The 20,522-nt window shown below is 41.0% G+C and overlaps 1 protein-coding gene across 1 annotated transcript in view; it reads left to right on the top strand.

The window, feature by feature from the left end:
* T265_09661 (hypothetical protein) overlaps positions 1–20,522 on the top strand; it is a gene marked incomplete at both ends in the record, with an annotated part of 55,786 nt that overhangs the window by 21,882 nt on the left and 13,382 nt on the right. The window contains 2 exons of the mRNA XM_009175810.1: positions 16,323–16,376; positions 20,025–20,088. Of these exons, the coding sequence (XP_009174074.1) occupies positions 16,323–16,376; positions 20,025–20,088 (118 nt within the window). The remainder of the gene's footprint in view (positions 1–16,322; positions 16,377–20,024; positions 20,089–20,522) is intronic.

The following is a 20,522-nucleotide window of genomic DNA, read 5'->3' as shown; positions in this document are numbered from 1 at the left end:
TCGGGATTATCATCCAAAGTTTTATTTTTTAGGTAAGCTCAAAATGAATCCGGGGAACATTTCACTTGAGGATGCAAAATTACGGATAACCCAGTATTTTCGACATTAGTAGTATTGCTATCTGCACAAGAACCAGTTTTTGAACTCGAATAACTAGTGCAAGTACGACTTAGCTACGTGGTTTTTGTCGTTGTCATTGCAAGAAAAGGTTAAAAGATTTATTCCATGCCTTGACTCACCAATCAGAAACAAATAACACCTACTAATCGCCGGACTACGCTGTATCTGCCACTATCAAAGAAGACCATATGTAAACTTTGGTTCTAAGCTAAAAGTATTTTAGCCAAAACAGAAGTGTAAGGAACAAGTGTCTAGTGTTTATGCCCATACTAATATAGCATCAAACAAAACAACACAAACTGGTTTGTGCGTCGAACATGTTACCTGCCAACGAAGGGGATTCTCTCATAGATACTTAGCTTATGAATGAAGGCCAGGGAAGTCTAGATGCTTGTGTGCTTTCAGTTGTGTAGGCACATTGAAATGCAAAATTATGATGCTATCTGCTTTGGATTACCTGTTTTGTCGAACAGGTTTGTACTTGTTTGACGAACGCAATACCCCTGTCTCTTAGTGAACAACATGGATTGCTTGTTTCAGATTTCAGTCTGGTCAACAGATGTTCAGTACTTTAAATAATCCCATGTATGTTATTACAAACACAACTGTAGCACTAAAATGCTTTCGGTAAGATCTAAGCAATCCGATAAAAATGCAAAGTAGATGACAATATTTGGAGTGTTAAGGAGTATTAGGTCTTCTTTAGAGAATCTGTGCTAAATTCATCAGCTTTGACTTCTTGATGGATGTTTTTCCGGAATCCTGGTAGGATTTAAGAGTTTGTGTGGATTACGCGGCTTTGGTCTAGGCCAACGGTGTCACAGCAGGACACTTTGTAAACGGAGCTTGATGGTGACAGCCCAATCTGTGGCATGGAGCCATAACAGATACGTCGTACGACAGATACGATCGTACGACAGCTTCAGAACATTGTCAAGGGTACTGATATTGTATTACAGTGATTTGCAGACAATTTTTATCCCCGGGGTCTAAATTTAGTACCAGCGGCCAACATTCGAAAATTCAAAATGTATTTTCCTGTTAAGCATCGTTCTACATTGTCATATCTTCGTCTGATTCACCTCCAAGGAACAGCTGGCGTAGACGTAATGTTCATCTGTGTTCTATTTCCCTGTCTATGGGCTCATCACGGAATTCAATTTGGACACCTCACTGTTCGCTATACTTGTATTTGCCAAACAAGACATTCAATAATAAAAGTGGATGCAAAAGGCCATGGCATACACAAAAGCTTGCTGTGTTCTACTTGTGCAATACAGACCAGTTTCATCGCTGAATTCTGCAGGGTCGTTCGGTTCTTTCATGTTTTCTACGACACTCGCCTCAGGGTATGACATACAGAGGAAGATGGGAAACATGCTGAAACATGCCTATGCTTTAACACTCTCTGAGAAATCACACAGGTTCTTTTTAATGAAATCTGTTTCCGGTGGCTTTGTAGAAAACGTCATAACCAGAAGCACCTTCATGTAGCACTAATTGGGTACTTACGACCCACACTGTCTAATACAGTTTTATTTTTCAACCAAGGTTAATTTATGTAAAGCGCCTAAATAAAATATTACAGACATCTGTCACCCATTAAGTTTAATGTCAAAGAGGGCGTGACTCTCGTCCCAAAATATCGATCTTTAAAACTCCCACTCAGCGGTATATCGCTACATTGGGCCAACGCCACTAAAATCCAGTCTCCTCAGAAGCATATAATTGTCTTCGTCAGATCTCTCATAACCCATGCAATCAATTGTGTAACCGGCATTTTCTCCTTTTCAATGGTTCCATTTCGGAAAGAAGTATATCGCACGTTTCAAGGACAAATTTGGAACCAAACCATTGTGCACTTTCTTTCTCAGAGCATTTTCTTTCTGAAAGTAATCTTTTGGATGGGGTTCTATATGGCTTTTTTCACCGTTTTTCACATAAACCTTCGTAGATACGTGTGATTCACTTGCCTTTGCGTTTAAGTCCAGTTTTGCACTTCCGCTTACGTTTATTTTGGCGTCTGTTTGGCCTAGTCTTTTATTTGTGTAATGAGCTTACACATAAAAGTGGGATCTAGTGATTGATTGGAGATTGCTAGGTCCCCAAAAGTCAGTAAAACACGTAGGTGGTCATCGCTTGTGGTACAAAACATCCCTTTCTAGAATAATACAAGTCAAGGAAGCCGGTTGAGTACAAAAACCGGGCACTTGTCACTGTGACAGTCCCCAATAGGGAGACCGCCATGAAAAAATCGCAGTTGGTGGTTCCTGGCGTTTGCTTGCCACCACCGGATCCCGTTACGGACGAGCAAGGAGAAGAATTTACGTAATCCTCGACATCTACTGGTGCATATGAGATTTTGAAAAAGGAAAACGTACAATTTCGTATTCAGACTAATTAATGCGTACACGAAGGCAGTTTTGCTTGGCCTCTGTTAGCTGTCATAATGCCGATAACCTTACAGGAATTCAAAATCCCATAAAAATGAGTTTCTCCGTTTCAGCAAACCAAGGGTCTGGTGTCATGGAACACAAAACTTACCATGTGTGAAATAATATGGCGTGCTTCAAATTATACGGTAGTTCCAAGTATATTTTACGTGTAAATAAGTTTTTCGGAGGGAATACACAAACGGTAAACTGATGCTCCGCAAAGCGCACTTAAATGAGTAGCTAGGGTCAGTAGGCTGGTTCGTTTTGTAGCAATGATTGAACATTTAAAGCGGGCAGTGCAGAACCAACACAGTCTCAACTGTTGCTCTTAGCCTGCCCTACTGGAGGTTGAAATTCTTATGATGAAAGGAAACAACGCGTTTTTTGAACAACGATCAAAGAGTTTTACTGTTAAACAGCATTGAAAATTTAGTATTTAATTGTGCAACCGGATTTTTGAAAAAAACACCAATATGACAGAGACAGGCCAACGAACATAATGTATACATAATTAATAGAGCAATATGGTTATCAGCTTTTTAAGGTTCCTCCCTCGATCGAATAAAAAACTCGATAAATTCAATTTATTCGTTTGCATTTTAAGTGGGATTTTGCGTACATTTAATAAAAGTTGTACACCACTTCAGTTTGCTAATAGTAGATCTATATTGGCAATGTTGCGGAATATGTCATTTCTGAAAAAATAGCGATTCCAGTAGAGTGAAACGTAAACTTTGGGATGAAGTATACAGAAATGTACAATCTCAGTGAGTGTTGCTAAGACCATGAAACACGGCTACAAACTGTAAGCGAGAAGCTTCTAGTTGCTTAGGTTTGAATAGGTTACACATTGCAAGCCGAAGTGCATTCATTTACTTCTGCTTCCGGTCAAAAATTAGACCAGTTCCATAGCGCACGAACTCACACGTGAGATAACATGATACTTGCCAAACATAGACTTCTTGTGCACCTTTTTCTGAATATTGGAACGGCTTATTAATCACTAGAGGCAAGGTGAGGATATTCCCGATAGAATTTAAGTTAGAGTGAAATTTTGACTTCAGCCCATAGCTAGTTTCCTCATTGAACTTTATACTCTTGGACTGAATGGGGCCTGTTCAGTGCCCATAAACGAGTCCTCGGAATAATTAGAGAAAATGTCGCTACATGCCCAGCTTTTGGTACTCTCAGGAGTGATTTAGACTACAGTCACATTTAAGTGTTAGGTTGTCGTCAAGCCCCTTGTTCTGACCACAGTTCACTGTTCACCTTTGTGGTTTTCGCCCTCAGAGCACTGTCCGTTAAACAATCATGTGCTAACACATTATGTGTTTTGCTTATTTTGGAGATCATCAGAAACATGCCCTCTGGCGCCACTGGATCTGAGCCTGACATCTAAGTTGAGCGTATGATAGTGACTACTAATTGATGGTTTGGTTGTGAAACAAGGCAGCCTTCAAGAAAGAACAGGTGCACCAAATTTCAAGTTCAGGTATATGGTCTTGTGGTTTTGCCCTAAAGATTGATTGATTGAGCTTTCGAATCACGTCCAACTACTTGACCCACTGGATTGAGCATAGAGAAGATACATAGGCATGCAAATGACATCGGATATTGCTGGATCCCGGGAACACCCGACAACCCGCTTACTAGAAAGGAATGGGTAATGGTCCCTTTGACTACTGGCATCGATCTGTTGCCCACGTACCTGTCAACTGTAGTGGTGCTGTTGATCAAATTTGAAGTAAATATCCCTGTGTTTATCAAGTTTCCAGTGCGGATAAGAAACCAGTCCGGATGATCAGTCGCACAAGCAATTAAATAGCGGCTGCAAACAGATCATTACTCCCAAGAGACATTTGCACTTACTACAAAACGAAACACATTATTTCAACTTGTGGTTTGCGAACAGTTGATTTCTCCATCTCGTTAATTTAGGGCAACTAAATCAAACCTACCTCATCAAACACCCACAAAAGATATAAAAATCAAGCCGCTAATTATTCATGAATACGTGCTTCTACAGTAACAAATTGTTGCAGTTGCTACATTCGACAAACAAGCGGCACATCATACTGAAATGTATGCATGTTCACCCAACAACAAAAGTAACGTTTCTTTTTCCCAATACCGAAGCTAATTTGTGTGCACCCATGAAAATATACGCTATTCTCCTCGATTCGCTTTATTTAGTGCACACAACCTGACGGACAGTGCACCCAGAAAGCTTCCCACGAAATATCCAAATGACCATTCAACTATTCGGATAATAACCATCAGCGTCAATGAGACATGTTGAAATACTACGAAAACAAACTGACATTTGAACTGTCATATATTCTAACCAGGGTCCCACCTTATAAGCCTTTGACAGACTGGTGACATTAAACCTATATCAACTATCGTTAGCAGTTTTCACATGTGAACTGACTAACATCATAAACACCAAAGGTCGACGATCCAGTAAAGCCCTTTAACACAAGCCCCTCTGCATTAACTGCCCATTCATGATAATTGCTTTCAAGTCCCATGTTCGTACTTTCGGAATCGACTACCCTAATCCACCTTTTCTGTTCTACTGAGAGAATCAGAGATAGAATTCCCCCCACTTTAATAGCTGCAGTATCCTTTTGTCAAAGGTTGAACACTACACGTTGATTTCACCCGCTTTTTACTTAAGTGAGCATTTTGAGACGTTCGTGGCAGTGACTATCGTCGGACGCGCTTCTAAATTAGTAGACTTTTAAAGTGTAGGCTACACATCCTCACATAATGATGTATTTCCTAGCCGAGTGCTAAAATGTAAAACTTGTGAGTGTGCTATTGAGCATACCTGACAAAAGCCTGTGCATTCGTATGGAAGGAAAAACAGGGCACACTACAGCTGTAAAGGTGTTACAGAACAATGGAATATTCCCAAAAGATTATCAGTTAATTAGTCCGACAAAGCAAGTTGCAGATTTGCCCGAATTACATAAGGGGATTATTCAGGCATCAGGATTTAGCTAGCATTTCTCTTGGTAGTAACTTTGGCATAATTTAATCCCACGCAGTAGTATTCAACCATTTTTGGAAGATTTGCACACACTTGTTTAAAAGGTCCACTCCATCGGGTGAATTTGCGTGTACAAAGACATTTAAATTAGGCGCACTATAGATGGGCTGAAAAGCTATTTCCATTGGTGATTTTGCTGAGCTAACATCGAAAAATGTATTGGGGCTCCGTTCAGCTGGCAATCGGTAGAATACAAGCCTTTCGGCCTTCTTCGTAAACATCTTCGTTACCATCGTAAACATCAATGGACGTTACTTTGCGGAAACTCATAATCGTTGAAGTGAAACGTAGTATCTCAAATCCATTCTTCCATACACTAAGATCGCATCAATATTCAAACTGTAATCATAACAGAGTAATCTGCATTTTAAGCTCCGATGATTTGCCAGTATGAAGGCTAAGTCCTAGAACTAGCCTAAGGTTCCAGTCTGAAACTGATGAGCCAATGTGGCCTCAGGATCCCCACGTAATTTTTGTTGAAATAGATGGGGCCCCAATAGGCAGCAGCCTCTTTTGCTTCTATCCGTTCTGACGAGCTAGTTGATAAAACCAAAAGAATAATTCTGGGTTAACCTATTGGAATGTGTCGTAGGTAATAAAAATCTGACCGCAGACCTGTCCGACTCAGTCCTCAACCAGAAATTCTCCCTTCACAGATCCCTCAGTGACTGTTATGGTTGCAAGCTGTAGCTTATCCGAGAGCAAGAAGACAACTCGAGCTGCTTCTACGAATGAACCTAAAAGCGCAGAATGAAAAGGAACCTCCACGATGCCTCTTGTTATTCAGCTAACTGTGTTAAGAGCCTGAATGGGCACTTATTTGAGCGCCTAGGTGATTCTGTACAAATTTGCTTGAGAACTGCACTGAGTGGAGGAGCAGCCAGTGTGACAGCTATCCACCAATAACAATCGTCTGATAATTCCGGCGGAATCGTCCCGAATGAACGTTGGTTTGCGAAGGACAGCTGAATAGACCTTCCGTTTAATTGGTCCTTCTTTAAGCCATCGGAAAAAGTAATTGAGGGTACTGTGAATGCCTAAGAAACTAATCATAGGCCCCCGACAAGCTGGCCAGAGGATGAATGTGCTTTAGAACGGCTATGAAGCTTTCTGAAAATTTGTGACTTTATACCACATTCTAGGGCTCTCCCTTATCGAGGATATGTTGTCGCGACCGAATATCCCCGAAACTTTATGGTCAAATGCCAAAGAAGTTCGTCACAAATGCTGGTAGACGCAAGAACCTTTTCTCATTCGTCACAACTATGATTACTTGTAATGCAATTTCCATCACCCTGGCCACCATGAAGCCCAGACAAACAAAAATGGCACTTGTGCAGTGTTTCAGCAAAAGACTGTACGCTAATGTTCGTTTTTTTTCTCTTTTTATCGCCCCTTCCGGTCTCATGTGCGCTTACGGCGTTTTCAACTATTCGGAAAGCATATAAGACGATGGCCAGTCCATCTGCGCTGCGACTAGCTAAAAACTTTGTCAACAGAAAATAGTTTGAAAAGGCGTCTGGAAAATAGCCAGGTAGTAAGCTAGACAAGATTGAAACTGCGACAGTTTTTCAGACATGACCAAGAATTCCAGTTACTAAACCAACAGTTGGAACTGCTAAACGCGACGTTGCCCAAATACAGTTTGAAATGGGAGAAATTTAAGAAAACTGTAATCCCGTGCATCTATTTTTACGCTGCTACCCCCAGTCCTCAGGAAACACTTGGTAGCTTATTTCTACATCGAAGACTGACTTTGTTTCTTAGCACAGAAAAGCCATCACAGTTAGTTCTCTTGCACAGAAGCTGTCATATCATTAAAGCCATCATGCAAGTCGAAGGAAGCCAGAAATCTATGCCATTGCTTAATTAGCTGAACATTCTACGGGACAATCGAAATCTCAGATGTTGGTCAAAAGGCTTCTATGTGGCAAACCTGAATGATCTGCGAACATTCAAACGGATATTATATCAGTAAATTTGTAATGCCAATACCAAATTAATGTGAACAGTAGGTATTTTCCTTCAAACACATTATGAAAATCTTTGGTTCGCACACCTTGTAGTCCGGTAAATTAAGTTCTTTATCAAACAGTTGAAGTCACTACTGTCAACCAGTGAGAGATACGCACTGGTGGCACTCTTAATGTATCACGTGAAGCTAGTTTTCCAAAAACATGCACATATTTATTAGTAAAAATAAAACGCAAATATTCCCACTAAGGTTAGACAACGGAACCTTTGAAGCGGTTCAACATATAGTTAGTTCACTCTACCATTTCAGAATATACCAGATTCTCCTAACGAACAAGCATTTGCTTGACATTCAAAAAACGATATTTTCAAATGTGAGTGACATTTTTGTTGTATTCCTGTTATCAGATGGGAGCATTCTCGTTCATATCGATAACGCAGCAAGCTTTTCGAAAAACGAGTGCGCATTCCTGAATGTCAAAACCGCTGTAGCGGATTTCAAATGAACTGGGCTGGCAAGATATTTTCGACAATATAAACAAAAAGATCCAAGCGGAATCAGGCGGTAATTCGGGTCTACCTCAAACTTGCATCCGGGTGTTTCTAACCCATTATTTCTAATATTTTACTCCCAGTTAGATGGATTATTTAAGGAGGATCAACATGTTGGTAAAAATGGCCTCGACATTGCTCATCAAGAAGGGGGGATTCGAACTATGTACATCAAAGTTAAAGGGATCACCTGGGTTCTCGTTGCATTTTTGCCTATCCACATGAACACAATTTAAATCTCAATGAATGCCAAGAGAGTTCAGTAAGACATCTCAGTCCAGGTTATTTCTCCTTACCTATTTCGAAAGCCTAATTTCATGCGACAAACGCCTTAACATAAAAATTCATTTTGTAAATTGACAGGTTCGCATGGTGTCGTAATCAAAGTGTTAAGGTACAAAATCATAAAGGAGGTTAAATATTGAGGTAAATTTTCAGACTACGGCATTTTTGCCTTTCGCCCGTCAATACTTCACCAGGAAGAGAAACAGTGATAACTATGGAAACATGCTTGTGAGAATTACCTCGAGATGCGATCTGGTTTTCAAGGACAAAGCGCTCGTTTGTGCATGCCACTCGACCCGAAAATTGTAGAATAATGTTCATTTCCTCCATTTTTCTTCGTGACTGTCACTATTCTGGATTTTCAAGGGCGTATTTTCATGATCTATCGAGAGCCATTACTCCCTAGCAAAGGCGAGTTTATACTTCGGACTGACCGGTAGCCTCCCTCTCGAGGGGTATGACTTCAAAATAAGTGAAAACTCCACTCCAATGAGACCATTATTCATTAGGACTAGATAGTACACAGTCCAACTTTTCAAGCAGATAGCGTTTGACTCATTCCATGGTTCCTGTTAACTTGAGCGTGTGCGTTTTGTCCCAATTTTTGTGCATCTTCCAATGCATAACAGAAGGTATGGAAAAACGTAAGTGTATAAAATGTCCACTTTCATTTGCAAATCAGGTCATTTAAAAAACGTAAAAAACCAATAAGGGCAAACGGTGCAGCGAAAAATGAGGAAAATCGGGGCCATCTTGAAGAGTGATGTGTCCACAAAAACTAAATCTGTAGCGCAAAACATCAAGAAATATTGCGCAGTTACCTCAACACTATTTTTCACGTTTCTTATTTTTCCTTTTTCACTCAGATTGGCCGTATTAAAAAATCGTATTAAGGTATCCACGTGATGAGGATTTATGCTTTGTACGGATATTTCAATACATATATACACCAAAAACCCGGATTACTTCGCAAAAATAACTAACTTTTAATGACGATGGTACTTCAAATCATAGTAGAATGGATGAAGTTTCCTACCTCAGCTAATAATCTCCAAGCTGTCAAATGATAATTTTGCAGAAAATAAATTAAAAAATATGCAGGAATCACTTATTTTCATCTCATTCAAACTTACTTAGTCGAAAAATTGCTTCAAGTATTCCAATTTGCTGAAAGAATTGCGTATTGTTTGTAATCCTTGTGGTAAGGTTTTGTGTCAGTCCAGAACACTGATTAAATTCCAAACAATTAGTCTTTTATGTGTTTTCAGGTCGGTTTTTATAAAACCTGTTAAGACCACTATTGAAGCCTATATTTGTCAGAAATCAGTAAAGCCCACAGTAAGAGTTTTCATTACACCGCACTTACACAAAAGAGGAATACTCCTTGACAAAGTCAACAGGAACAAGCAGAGTAAGGTCGGGCATACGGTTGTTTTGGTCGTCTCCCCGATTAGTGGATGTTACCGTGTCAGTACTGACCGGTATACGTACGAATCAACCAATCAGAAGCTACGAACCACACGTTTTCCTGTTGGTGAGATTATTACAGTATTCATGGTGTCCTTCGCACTGTTTGTAAAGCATGCCTTCATGTATACCTATATCATCGAGACAAAGAATCACACGAATATATCACGGTTGACGCCATATAATTCAGGCTTCTTTTGTACTTACCCCTATTACACATATTAGTAAATATGAACGAAGCGGTAAGAAGTAAAATAACTTCGTCTGACAAAACAATGCTTGATTAAAATACTTATCTGATCTTGGTAGAACAGAAAACTTTTTGGAAAAAAATTGATTCTATAAAGCGGCATAGCAGACGACGAATCGAGATCGCTAGTGTTTGTGTCCAAGTCAGTATGTGAATAAAAAACTGGAACTCAATGAGGGACATGTCCCATAGGTAACATATCTGTGTATTTCCTCACTGTGCGTTTCCTAAAATTCCTAGCGCTTTGGAATACGCGATGCAATTTAGTGACTTTATGTTCTGCTCTAGTTGATAATAAAGCCCGATGACAAGGCTCTGCCACGTCCGCATCCGTGAATTTAACTGGAAAATCATGTTAGGGGAAGGAGTTTACTGCGGTTAATAAACCAAAAGCTGCGTTGAAAGACAATATGGATGGAAGGCATGGAGGAGATCCGAAAAATACGTAACATTTTTGGCACACACTGGTCTCCTAAAAACATATGCTTCAGGAGAAATACACCATGCCAGAGACCAAATGATGCTATTACCCGTTATGGTCTTTATCGTCGCCTACTGTGTTCGAGACTGTCTCCAATTAGCCGACAAACCGAAAAAGTATTAGAGAGTTCAGTTTAACTACGTACTGCTAATTGGGCCAAAAATTTTCATCTTTGCATGCCCAAATCAATAGACTACAAGCACTTTGCGGATCTACCGGCCGGTGGGCGTCTGAATGTGGTTTGCATAGATTTTGCGCAACCGCATATGGCAGTAGGCACAAACCACCAACACAGACCGGAAGTAGTAAGAAGGTCTGGGAGAAACACGGGAGCCCACTGGAAGCCATTATTTAGCCTAAACATGACATCATTATATCGACCAATGTTGGTTTTTTTTACTCGTGTATAAAAATACAACCGTTGGCTGTAGGTAGTTTTGTGTTTTGATGAAAAATGTGGTGAATCCGATTCACCGAATTTCGGGCTTTTCTACCAAGAGAAAAGCAATCAGAGAGATATTCACGAGCCGAAGTGCTGTGACAGAGCGATTGCAGCCTTAAATTGTAGCCCATCACGTCGGCTTCAGAAGAGTGAAGATCTGTCCATACTGCAAAACCAACATCTGTTTAATCTTGTGGTATTGCAAGACGCCGATTAACAAAGATAACACGTCACAGTTAAATTTCTCTCACTGCCCATAAAAACGATCATACAATGCACAGAATGATATAAAAAACTGCCCCGGACAAAAAGTTCTTTGTTAGCGACTGTGTTAATCTTTATTCCGAAAAAGAATAGAAAACGAGTCTAGAAGATTTCCCAGCAGTGGATAAGGATCCCGAAACAATAAATGACGCTTCGTAAGAACACTAAAATCCCAACTAATGGAGGTCAGTATCTTCAGACTCAAGTCCTTCTGAGTTAATGCAGCTGTGAAAAACAACTAACAGCGACTCTCACAAGTAGTCAAATTTCCCAATGTTTTAATCACACCAGTTGAACCGGTGAATCATTGCTCAACAATCCGCCACATTTGCTGACCGCATTTTTAATTAGTAACTTGGTCAAATTTACTTTACGTTCCATGGTAGTAATGTGCTTACACACTGCTTCGTGATGGTTATTGCTGGCAAAAGTCCTCATGCAAGAAGATGCGCACGCTACCTACCTGGATAGTTGAACTAAGACTTCATTCCACCCCGTCTCATTCACTCGACGATGTCTTCCCTTGTGTACTTCGTTCGAGTTTGTTACTCTGGGTTTTGAAGTTTTTACTAACTACTCTGCATCGACCTAGCTGACTCCTCAGGAATGAACGCCCAGGGGATATAGTTGAGACTTACTGTACGAAACCCATCAGATTGATGATAAAGTTCTCCTATATTCAAGTGAATAGATTTTCGTTGTGATATTAGGGGAAGAAATATCTGCCAAAAAAACTTTCTCATTCATTCAACTTCTGACCCATATGGAGTGTCGTAATAAAAATGAGTAAGACAAACGAGTAGTATTGTCATCACTGCGTACTAAGGGTAAACATACGTGAATTTCTGAATCATGTTGAATATATGATTCGGCACTCTTTAGCGTCGGATAGGAAACGAATAAAATCAAGGCAGCTTATCGAGAGGGTCCGAGTACATACTTTAAACACGAGACGTTATGCAGCGATAGCTTTATCACTCGAAAGAAATTATACGGTCCCACGAACTTGGACAGATGTCTTCAGCGCATACTAAAAGATGGGAAAGATTGTTTTGCCACTGATAACCAGGTGGAACAGGGCAGAAGTCTGAAAATGTTCACCACCTTCGAGTCGATAGTCAGCAAGTAGCACTATTGGGTCATTTAAATTGAGAAGCCAGTATGGGAACCGCAGTGGTGATATCTCTTGCTTACTTTAAAGTAGTACAGTAGGTAAATTTGAGGAGAAATGGACGTTTAGTAGCTCCTGGAAAGCTTCTGAAAAATAGTGTGATCTGCAAGTCTCCTTCAGTAAGATACCTCTGAAAGGAACTTTTAGGTTTGACCGTCTACTTGTTTCATTTCTAATCCGTAGGCTTCGACAAATAAGTTAGCTGGAGATCCATCCCTTGAACACCATTTAGATTCTTAAATTCTTTCACCATGTTGTTCACATGGAACACAAATTCAAGGGAAACTCGTGAGCGCCTGCCTGATGAGATTGAAAAATGGTAAAACCCATAACTGGTAATCGACGCCTTATCAGTGGCCTCACGTTTGGTGTGTTGCGTCGAAAAGAAGAAACAGTTTCTTTTATGACGTCTCCAAAAACACCTACTCCATTCTGCTGGCTGTCATTGGGATAGGTTTTCTGGTCTGTTGGAACTAAGTAACAAGCCAGTTTAGACTCCAAGTACAGTTGAAGAAACATAAAACTTCGGTTGTTGGTAACTCTGGGTTTCATTGTTTTGTATTCACTGTCTTGAGTAACCACGAAGATAAACAAAGAAAGGGGATAGAACCATTTATTATCTTTTCTCACGTAAAACTTTCCATCTGGAGACAGACGAATGAATGAAATAGGAACTGCATCAGTGTCTTTGGACCGTAAGCAACACAAAGTGCACATCACATGAAGCTTCTTTTGCCAACTCTTGACTTTCTAGCTTAGTTTTGAATATATTAGCTTTAAAAATTCATTGGCTGGACAAATCACTAAACTATATTTTCAATAGAATTCCCTAAGGAACTTCCAGAATAACAATCAACCAGCCAAGTTCGCATTCATCCAAGAGAATGGAATCAAATCTGAGGATATTCACCATTCAACTCGTCTCCCTCGTTATTTTCAAAGAAGCGTTTTGCATATTTCCTTCACGCAGGCAAGGAACGTCACAAGTTTGATCATTTAACGTCGTTCTTTTCTCGTTTCTGTCATTGACTAGCTCTCTGATTTGATTGATAACTCAGTCGCTGTCACGCGCCGTTGAACAAATCAGATGAATGGGCCATTATTCGACAGATGCAACGTCGCAGACAATTTGATTCATTCCGCCAGACAATATGTCAGTTCAATTCATCAAGACCTGTGTTATTCACCTATGTGAGATGCTCATCGTCTCCGTTTTGATGAAATATCGATTTTGTGTTCAAAAATGACCTTTGAAAGGAACGTACACATAATGTGTGCTTCTCGAACCGGTTTAATTTTATTCCTCCCCATTGCTCGTACAGGAATAGGTAAACATACATGTATCAATGAGCATAATATTAGAAGAGGACAACGGGTAGAATACTCAGTTCCTTACTATCAGTAACTGTGTGCACTGAAAAAATTCAGAGACAGAAATGTTGTAGTCGATCCAGATTGTCTTCTCCGCGTTGACTCAGCCGATCAAATAATTGTAATAAATTATGGAAGACTGGCGGATTTGATCATCGTGACTCACTTTTGTTTTACCTTCGGTGTCAGTCGCCTTTTGCTTAGTGTGCTCAAAGGCCTTTTAATGATTGCTTACAAAGGGACTCGTGAGATTACTTTTGTCTGCCGAAAATGTCTGTGTGGCACACTACAATGGCCTTTTGTATTCGAATTAAATCCGACACAGCAGAATAGGAACCACAGAATTCAGTTTCGAGTCCCGATACTGGACTCCGATAACTTATGTACCATCGGAGTGTTTCCAGCATGTACAAACTACCTCGAGATACATAGAACTGTTGCATATATAGTATTTACGTGGTATTTATGGGTTGTAAAACCCGTATCCTTGTTAGTAAATCTAACTTGGCTGCCTTCTTTGTTTCTTTGGATTGTGTTGCGAGGGATTTCATCTTTGGAATTCGCAACAGACTCAGAGAACCGGCGCAACTCACCAACCATGGCCACGTTCAAAATGGCGCTTTACTTGTTCTGATATATTTCGGTATTTTCGCAGGTTTCAAGATGGGAATACTTTAGCCAGTGTCCTCTAAAATTACATCCAGCCTGCTTCCGGGACAAATGCACTGATAAATGTGTTCGGTTTTATGATACCTCCAAGATATGCCTTTTAATGGTCTTGCTGGAAACTTTTCAGTCATCCACAACAAACTTTTTGCTTTACTCTGGGCACATCTGCATAGTTTCATAAACACAGTGAACCTAGAGTGCGTTCTACGAATTACCACAGGTACAACATGGGAAGTAGGAATGCCAAACTTGCCATGCGCACGTCCTCCGTAACCGGCACACTTTATTAGTGAATCTTATCGCGCCATCTAAAGACAAATTGGTCTGTGCGGCTAAGAACACTTGTGTAGCTGATGCTACGGCTGCCGCCTACTGAAATTGCTCAACAACGTGTGCCTCATTTGGCAATTTCACCCTACAATCTACCTATCAATGACAGAACTTCGGTAACGAGTGTTTGACAAGCAATATGGGCTGGCTTGCGTGGATACTGAACAGCACCCGCGGTTGTTTCGGGTGAGTGGCATAGCCCAGACCCATATAAGTGCTCATAACGACTGGTCGCCTTCCGCTTTTTCGCCCGACTTCGCATTTGTGTTGATGGCTACCTGGAGCACGTCACAAATTATATAATACGTACATATATAATCCATGCTTGTATAAACCAGAATTGTCTGCCACTGAAAGCCCTAACTTTGGATAGCCGACTTTTCATTTTCTATTTTATATCCGTCTTGTCTCAACAGGTTATTTATATCAAGTGCTCTCTTTTGCAGAATGTATATTGTGAATTTTCTGGATCCGTGCAAGCAAGAACGTAGACGAATGAGTGACAGAGCTCTTCTAATAAATTTTGTTCACATTATTATCGTTTAACTATCCTCCGGCAATATGATTTTACTGTCGGCCCATATACAAGCGGTAATGCACTGAATTCATTATATGTAAAAATGAGTGAGACGAGTAGGTTGAGGAAAACCCAACCAAAGGATGAAGTGAGTTGTCACACCAGATGCCTGTCCATGTGGGATTGCATAGAATCTGCACTTGTGGAAGGCAGTGAGCATATAATCGTTCTAGCATTTTATTCAACCACCACGTGCTATAAGTCCGAATAATTGATTCATTTGCACTTACACTGATTACGGTTCTCAACCGTCTTGAAGCACTTAGCCTGGTTAGTTCACACCAAGGAGAAGCATTGGGCTTCGCTTTCATTAAAGCCTATCAGTCAAGCCTCTGGCTGGGCCGGGAGTTGAACCTTGGGCATCGTATATGTCACTGGAACGTGAATTATCACGTATGAGCTGTGCCTCAAACTACTACCTTGTGACTGCCTTGGTTGTGCCCATCGACCAGTTTCAAAACGCTCGTCTCCAGTGTCCGAGGTCAAAACTGATAACAGCGAAGTGTATGCAGCACCAATAAGATATAATAGAAGCGAATACCGAACCGGGTGATTATCTTCTTTGGTCTTGAGTTATCCGAATAATTTGGCCAGGACGAGAGCATGGCTGCCTAAACGAAGGTGATGACGAGGCGCAACAAAAATATTTATATCAGTCTGACAAGTAAAATGATCAGTCAGATTACGTCGGTTCTTCTTTATTCTTCGAGTTACTCTACCAGTGGCTAACAGTCCTAGTAAGTTACACGTGTTTGGCTACTCTGCAGGCGTAAAAACAAGTTTTGTTCTGCAGGACCGATTAAATGTAACAAACACTGAGCTCGAATGGCTTTGTACAGCAATCTCATCAAGTCCGGAATTCCCTTATTCTTTTCTCAGTCTACATAAGTACAATGGAGCCAAGCAAGTGGAAATCTTGGAAATGGCGGGCAAGTGAGAGAACTCAATGCAACTCATGACTCGTCCCAATACAACCCTGTCTGCTAGAAGGCCATTGACAACGGATTATGGTGTCATGCATGCGGGAAAGAAGTTACAAAAGGTTACAGGAGAAGCAAAGAAGAGTCGTTATTGTTAGACATTGTACACGCTCTAGATCAAAGAATTTACAGCGATAGTTTGGCATCTGAGAGACCATTAAAGAAAACGTTACGGTGGGTATCATAAACGCACGGAATGCAAATTGATCAGCTCAACCCTTGGTATTGTGCTTCATCTGAATGCATGTTTCAGAGACTGTTAAATGAGAGAAGAACTACAAAGCAGTAAACCCAGGTTAAGGTGACACGTGAGACGAAACACAAACCGTAGTGCCTGAGAGCTATGCAATGTTTCTAAGGAAGACTCATAAGTCCCGACATTTCATAATAATGACTGATGGTGGCTGCTCCTGAGACCAACCCAAATCTTCATTCATTTGGGCTGGTAGATTTGTATAGGTCTCTGTTTAACCGTATGTACAGCCTAACTTTAAATCATTTGCAGATTTCTACTGAGATGAAAAACTCAGCATTAGCCATACCATTGACGCCCACAGAGACGGAAAACCCAACAAGGTAGCCCCGTGGGGGTGGACCCACATATACCAAGGGACAAAGTTCTGCTTACTCAGGCTTGTCAACCCAGTCTGGTGTGTGAGATCCACTTAAACAATCTGAAATCCATCTTCAGAAGGGAGCCTCAGCAAAGGCCCCATGCAGATCTTGGTAAGCATGTTAAGATAAATGAAGGAACGTAGCTAAACCGGCTTGCTACTGTCATCATATGAACAAGCACTTGAGTATACTAGGCAAATTACCGTATTCACTGTACAACGCTCTCTTTATTAGGCAAACATCTAGGAATCTTCATGCAACGGGTCATTCCTTCACTCGAAATAACTCTGTCAAACAGCTCCACAAGTGAAGAAGTACAGGCAACGTTTATGTACCCCGGTGGACCTTTCGTTCTTAACGGCAAGCCCTAATTAACTGCGCTTTCTCCAGCAGCGAGACACCAGATAAACGAAGTATTGCTGGATGAGCGAAATTTACTTGGTTGACCACCAATTTGGTTTTAAACTTAGACTCAGCTGCATCCCAGCTGAATGATAGCCTTCAATTGAATGTGCTGCACACAAGCCTCAGCTTTACCTGATACGATGCTCGAGATGCCGCAGTATAGTTCCAAGTGGAAATAACACTTAGGAACTGTGCCTTTCTGATGAGCCACAAGGAGGGCGATACCGGTCCCAGGCTACCGAAGATTTTTCAGAAATATAACTTCCTTCAGGAAGATGTGCAGTGATATTTTGAATATCAGAACAACTGAAATATGGGATGGCCTTTGTGTAGTGGTTCCAATAAAGAATATCACAGACGAGAGATTTCGCTTGGATTCAGCTGAGTCTCCTGTGGCAACCAAAGTGGTTTTCAAATGACAGTATTTGAAAATTTTCGTACAATTTAGGTTCAAGCAGAACACCATTTTGACAGACGGTCAAGGAATTCGCCTTAATGGTGAAGGAAAACCGGTCGTTGGTTGCTGAAAATTTTTAAACAACCTTGTGAGTGATATCATCACAAATCTTGAGCAACGGAGCTGGAAAGAGATCAAGATCATTCGTAATCTCAGCTTGCTTTCGATAAGCCACGTTTACACACAGGTATTTTTAACACTAAAAACGTGTGTCAACGCTTTAAAATGAAAAACGAAGTGGACTGGTTGGCTGTGCCAATGAATTTGCACTTCAGTCTAGCTGGGTCAGCACCGAGTAAATAATGTTTGTTGCTGCTGCCGCAACAGGCATAGCTCTGACGTGTATTTTGCTCCCAGTGTTCTTTTTCCCATATGCTCTTTTTCACTAGCTCCACAACCCTTGTCTGTGTTTCATTTTGCCAGACGTGTACTTCTTCCTTTTTTCTTTTTTTGTCTGTTTTCCCTTTTTTCTTTACGAAGCGGTGGTAAAATCCTGTCGGGCACTGCATAGACGCCTGTGAGAACCAAATAAAATCAAGACTGACATTGAGATAACTGACCAAGCGTTCAAAATATATTGAAGGACGTGGAGTGAAAGCACATATCTTAGCCAAGCGATGCCCCCTTGCAAACAACTCATTCGCTTAAGCACTTGTGAAGCTTCCCACAGGAAATAGCTATGTTGTCTTGGGGAGACGGCAAAAATTCAATTATCGAATGAGCCAGACATCATGCAATGGGAGCCTCTCTGAAACGAGATTGCTCAGTAAATTAGAAATCCGCGGTATACTAGCTACACACAGACTGATCGTGAATTAGAGGGTGTCAGGCATGTGCTGAATTTTGCCTTTTTATTCTGGGTTGGGGCTTGCCATGGTAGCTAATTAGGCGTCTTAGTAACCCATTAGGCTATCAAGTCCGGAAACAAGAATGGTAAACGGACAGCTTTGTAAGGTGAGAGGGACCCGTTTCTGCCAACAGTCCATTTTTTAAAGCCAGAAAAATTATGCTGAAACCACCATGTCCAGATTCTATAATTGGCCAGAAAGAGAGCTTTTGAGTAAAATTTCAGAAAAACCTGAAACTACGTGCAGTTGATTGTAAAATTTCTTGAAAAGCGTAGTCCTCTTCATCTGTTAGTTTGGAAAGTAACAAACCATTATTCACCTCGTTGTAGTTTAGCTTCAAACTTTCCACAGCACACACAAGTGTTGTTTTTCCGCACACTGTGCGTTGGTATTTTTTCATGCATTTCCGCGGACTAACAGATGAAACTGGAATAAAACCCTAGGGATGATTTGTTGCAGGACTCAAGGGGTATTCAAATGTTCCTCTGGGCGTCAGGATATTTGGAGCAACTGGCATAATCAACTCTTCCTCATGCTCCCAGCAGCTGCTGGAGTTTAAGTGTAATAAAGTTTGTACCACCAGTACTTTTTCAGCGTTCTCTATCTGGTGCTCATCCAGCTAGTCTCTCTGACAGCGAATAGTATTCAGCCAATCGTTCAGCCGTAATCGACTCTCGATACCCAGCTACCAGTCCACGCGATGGAAGCACGAGGACTGAGGAACTGTCAGGTTACTCAAGCCTAGATAGAAGCAGCCAGAAGGCTGAGGTTTGATTCGAACCGCGAAGCCCTCGATCAACAAATTCGCAACTAATCTAGTGAGCCGTTGCAGGCCGAATAGGACCAATACATACTATTGAATCGTACAAGGTCACCAAGCCCGGCCGTTGTCCAAGTGGCAGAATCGACCTAGACATAGACTGAGACTTAGCTCGTTGCCATTGCTTCCCTGATATGGACCACTATGACAACAACCAAGACCTCTTCATTTCGCACATTTCCTGGTTAGTTTTTTCCCCATTGACCGAAAACCGAATCTGTTGACTTTGAGGGCGTCCCGCCTACTTTCCCCGTGGAATGCTGGTTAGCCAGTTTCGATCGGTCGACTCTTAGGGAAGACTAACAGTGTAGTTTGAAAAGCAGTGCAACATAATTCTGCCCCCACCTTTGTGTTGTTCCTTTATTTGTTCACCAAATATTGTCAAACGCAACATTCAGGCTTCGAAATTTCATCCTCATCAAAAATATTATTTGTATTTTGAACTGATTAATCCAGACCCAACAAGGTTAGCTGGGGCATTGTAGCCAAAGGAAAGCGTCTCATTATACCCCGAAACCAGGTAAGCTGGTTTCAATTGTGACACAATGAGTTGTATTCAGGGGTATTGGTTATAATTTCATTTCGGGTTACAGTAGTCCCGATCCAGCCTGTGAGTCTTTGTTTCATGAATCCTGTTCTACACTTCACCGGTAGCTGGCACTTTTTTTAATAAACCGATTTTTTGCCCATCTTTTTAGTGTGGATAATGTCGATTGCCTGAGTACGTTTATCTTGCTTAATGGGTTTAGTTTGTGCTTTGACTCAAACCACGACAACTAAGGGTAACGTTGCTCCATCCTGGTTTGAAAACGAATCGAAAGCACCCGCTAGACCCCTCTGAGCTGTCCATTCCGTAGGACTACAAGACCTATATGCCACTCCAAAGCTTGGGATATTCATCACCTTGGTCATAAAATGTGCCATCAAATTATACTAAGAACAAAAGTTAAAGGA

This window comes from Opisthorchis viverrini (genome assembly GCF_000715545.1).
Source record: "Opisthorchis viverrini unplaced genomic scaffold opera_v5_295, whole genome shotgun sequence".
Taxonomy (NCBI): Eukaryota; Metazoa; Platyhelminthes; class Trematoda; order Opisthorchiida; family Opisthorchiidae; genus Opisthorchis; species Opisthorchis viverrini.
The sequence above is the reverse complement of the archived record's forward strand: the minus strand, read 5'-3'. Positions and strand labels throughout refer to the sequence as shown.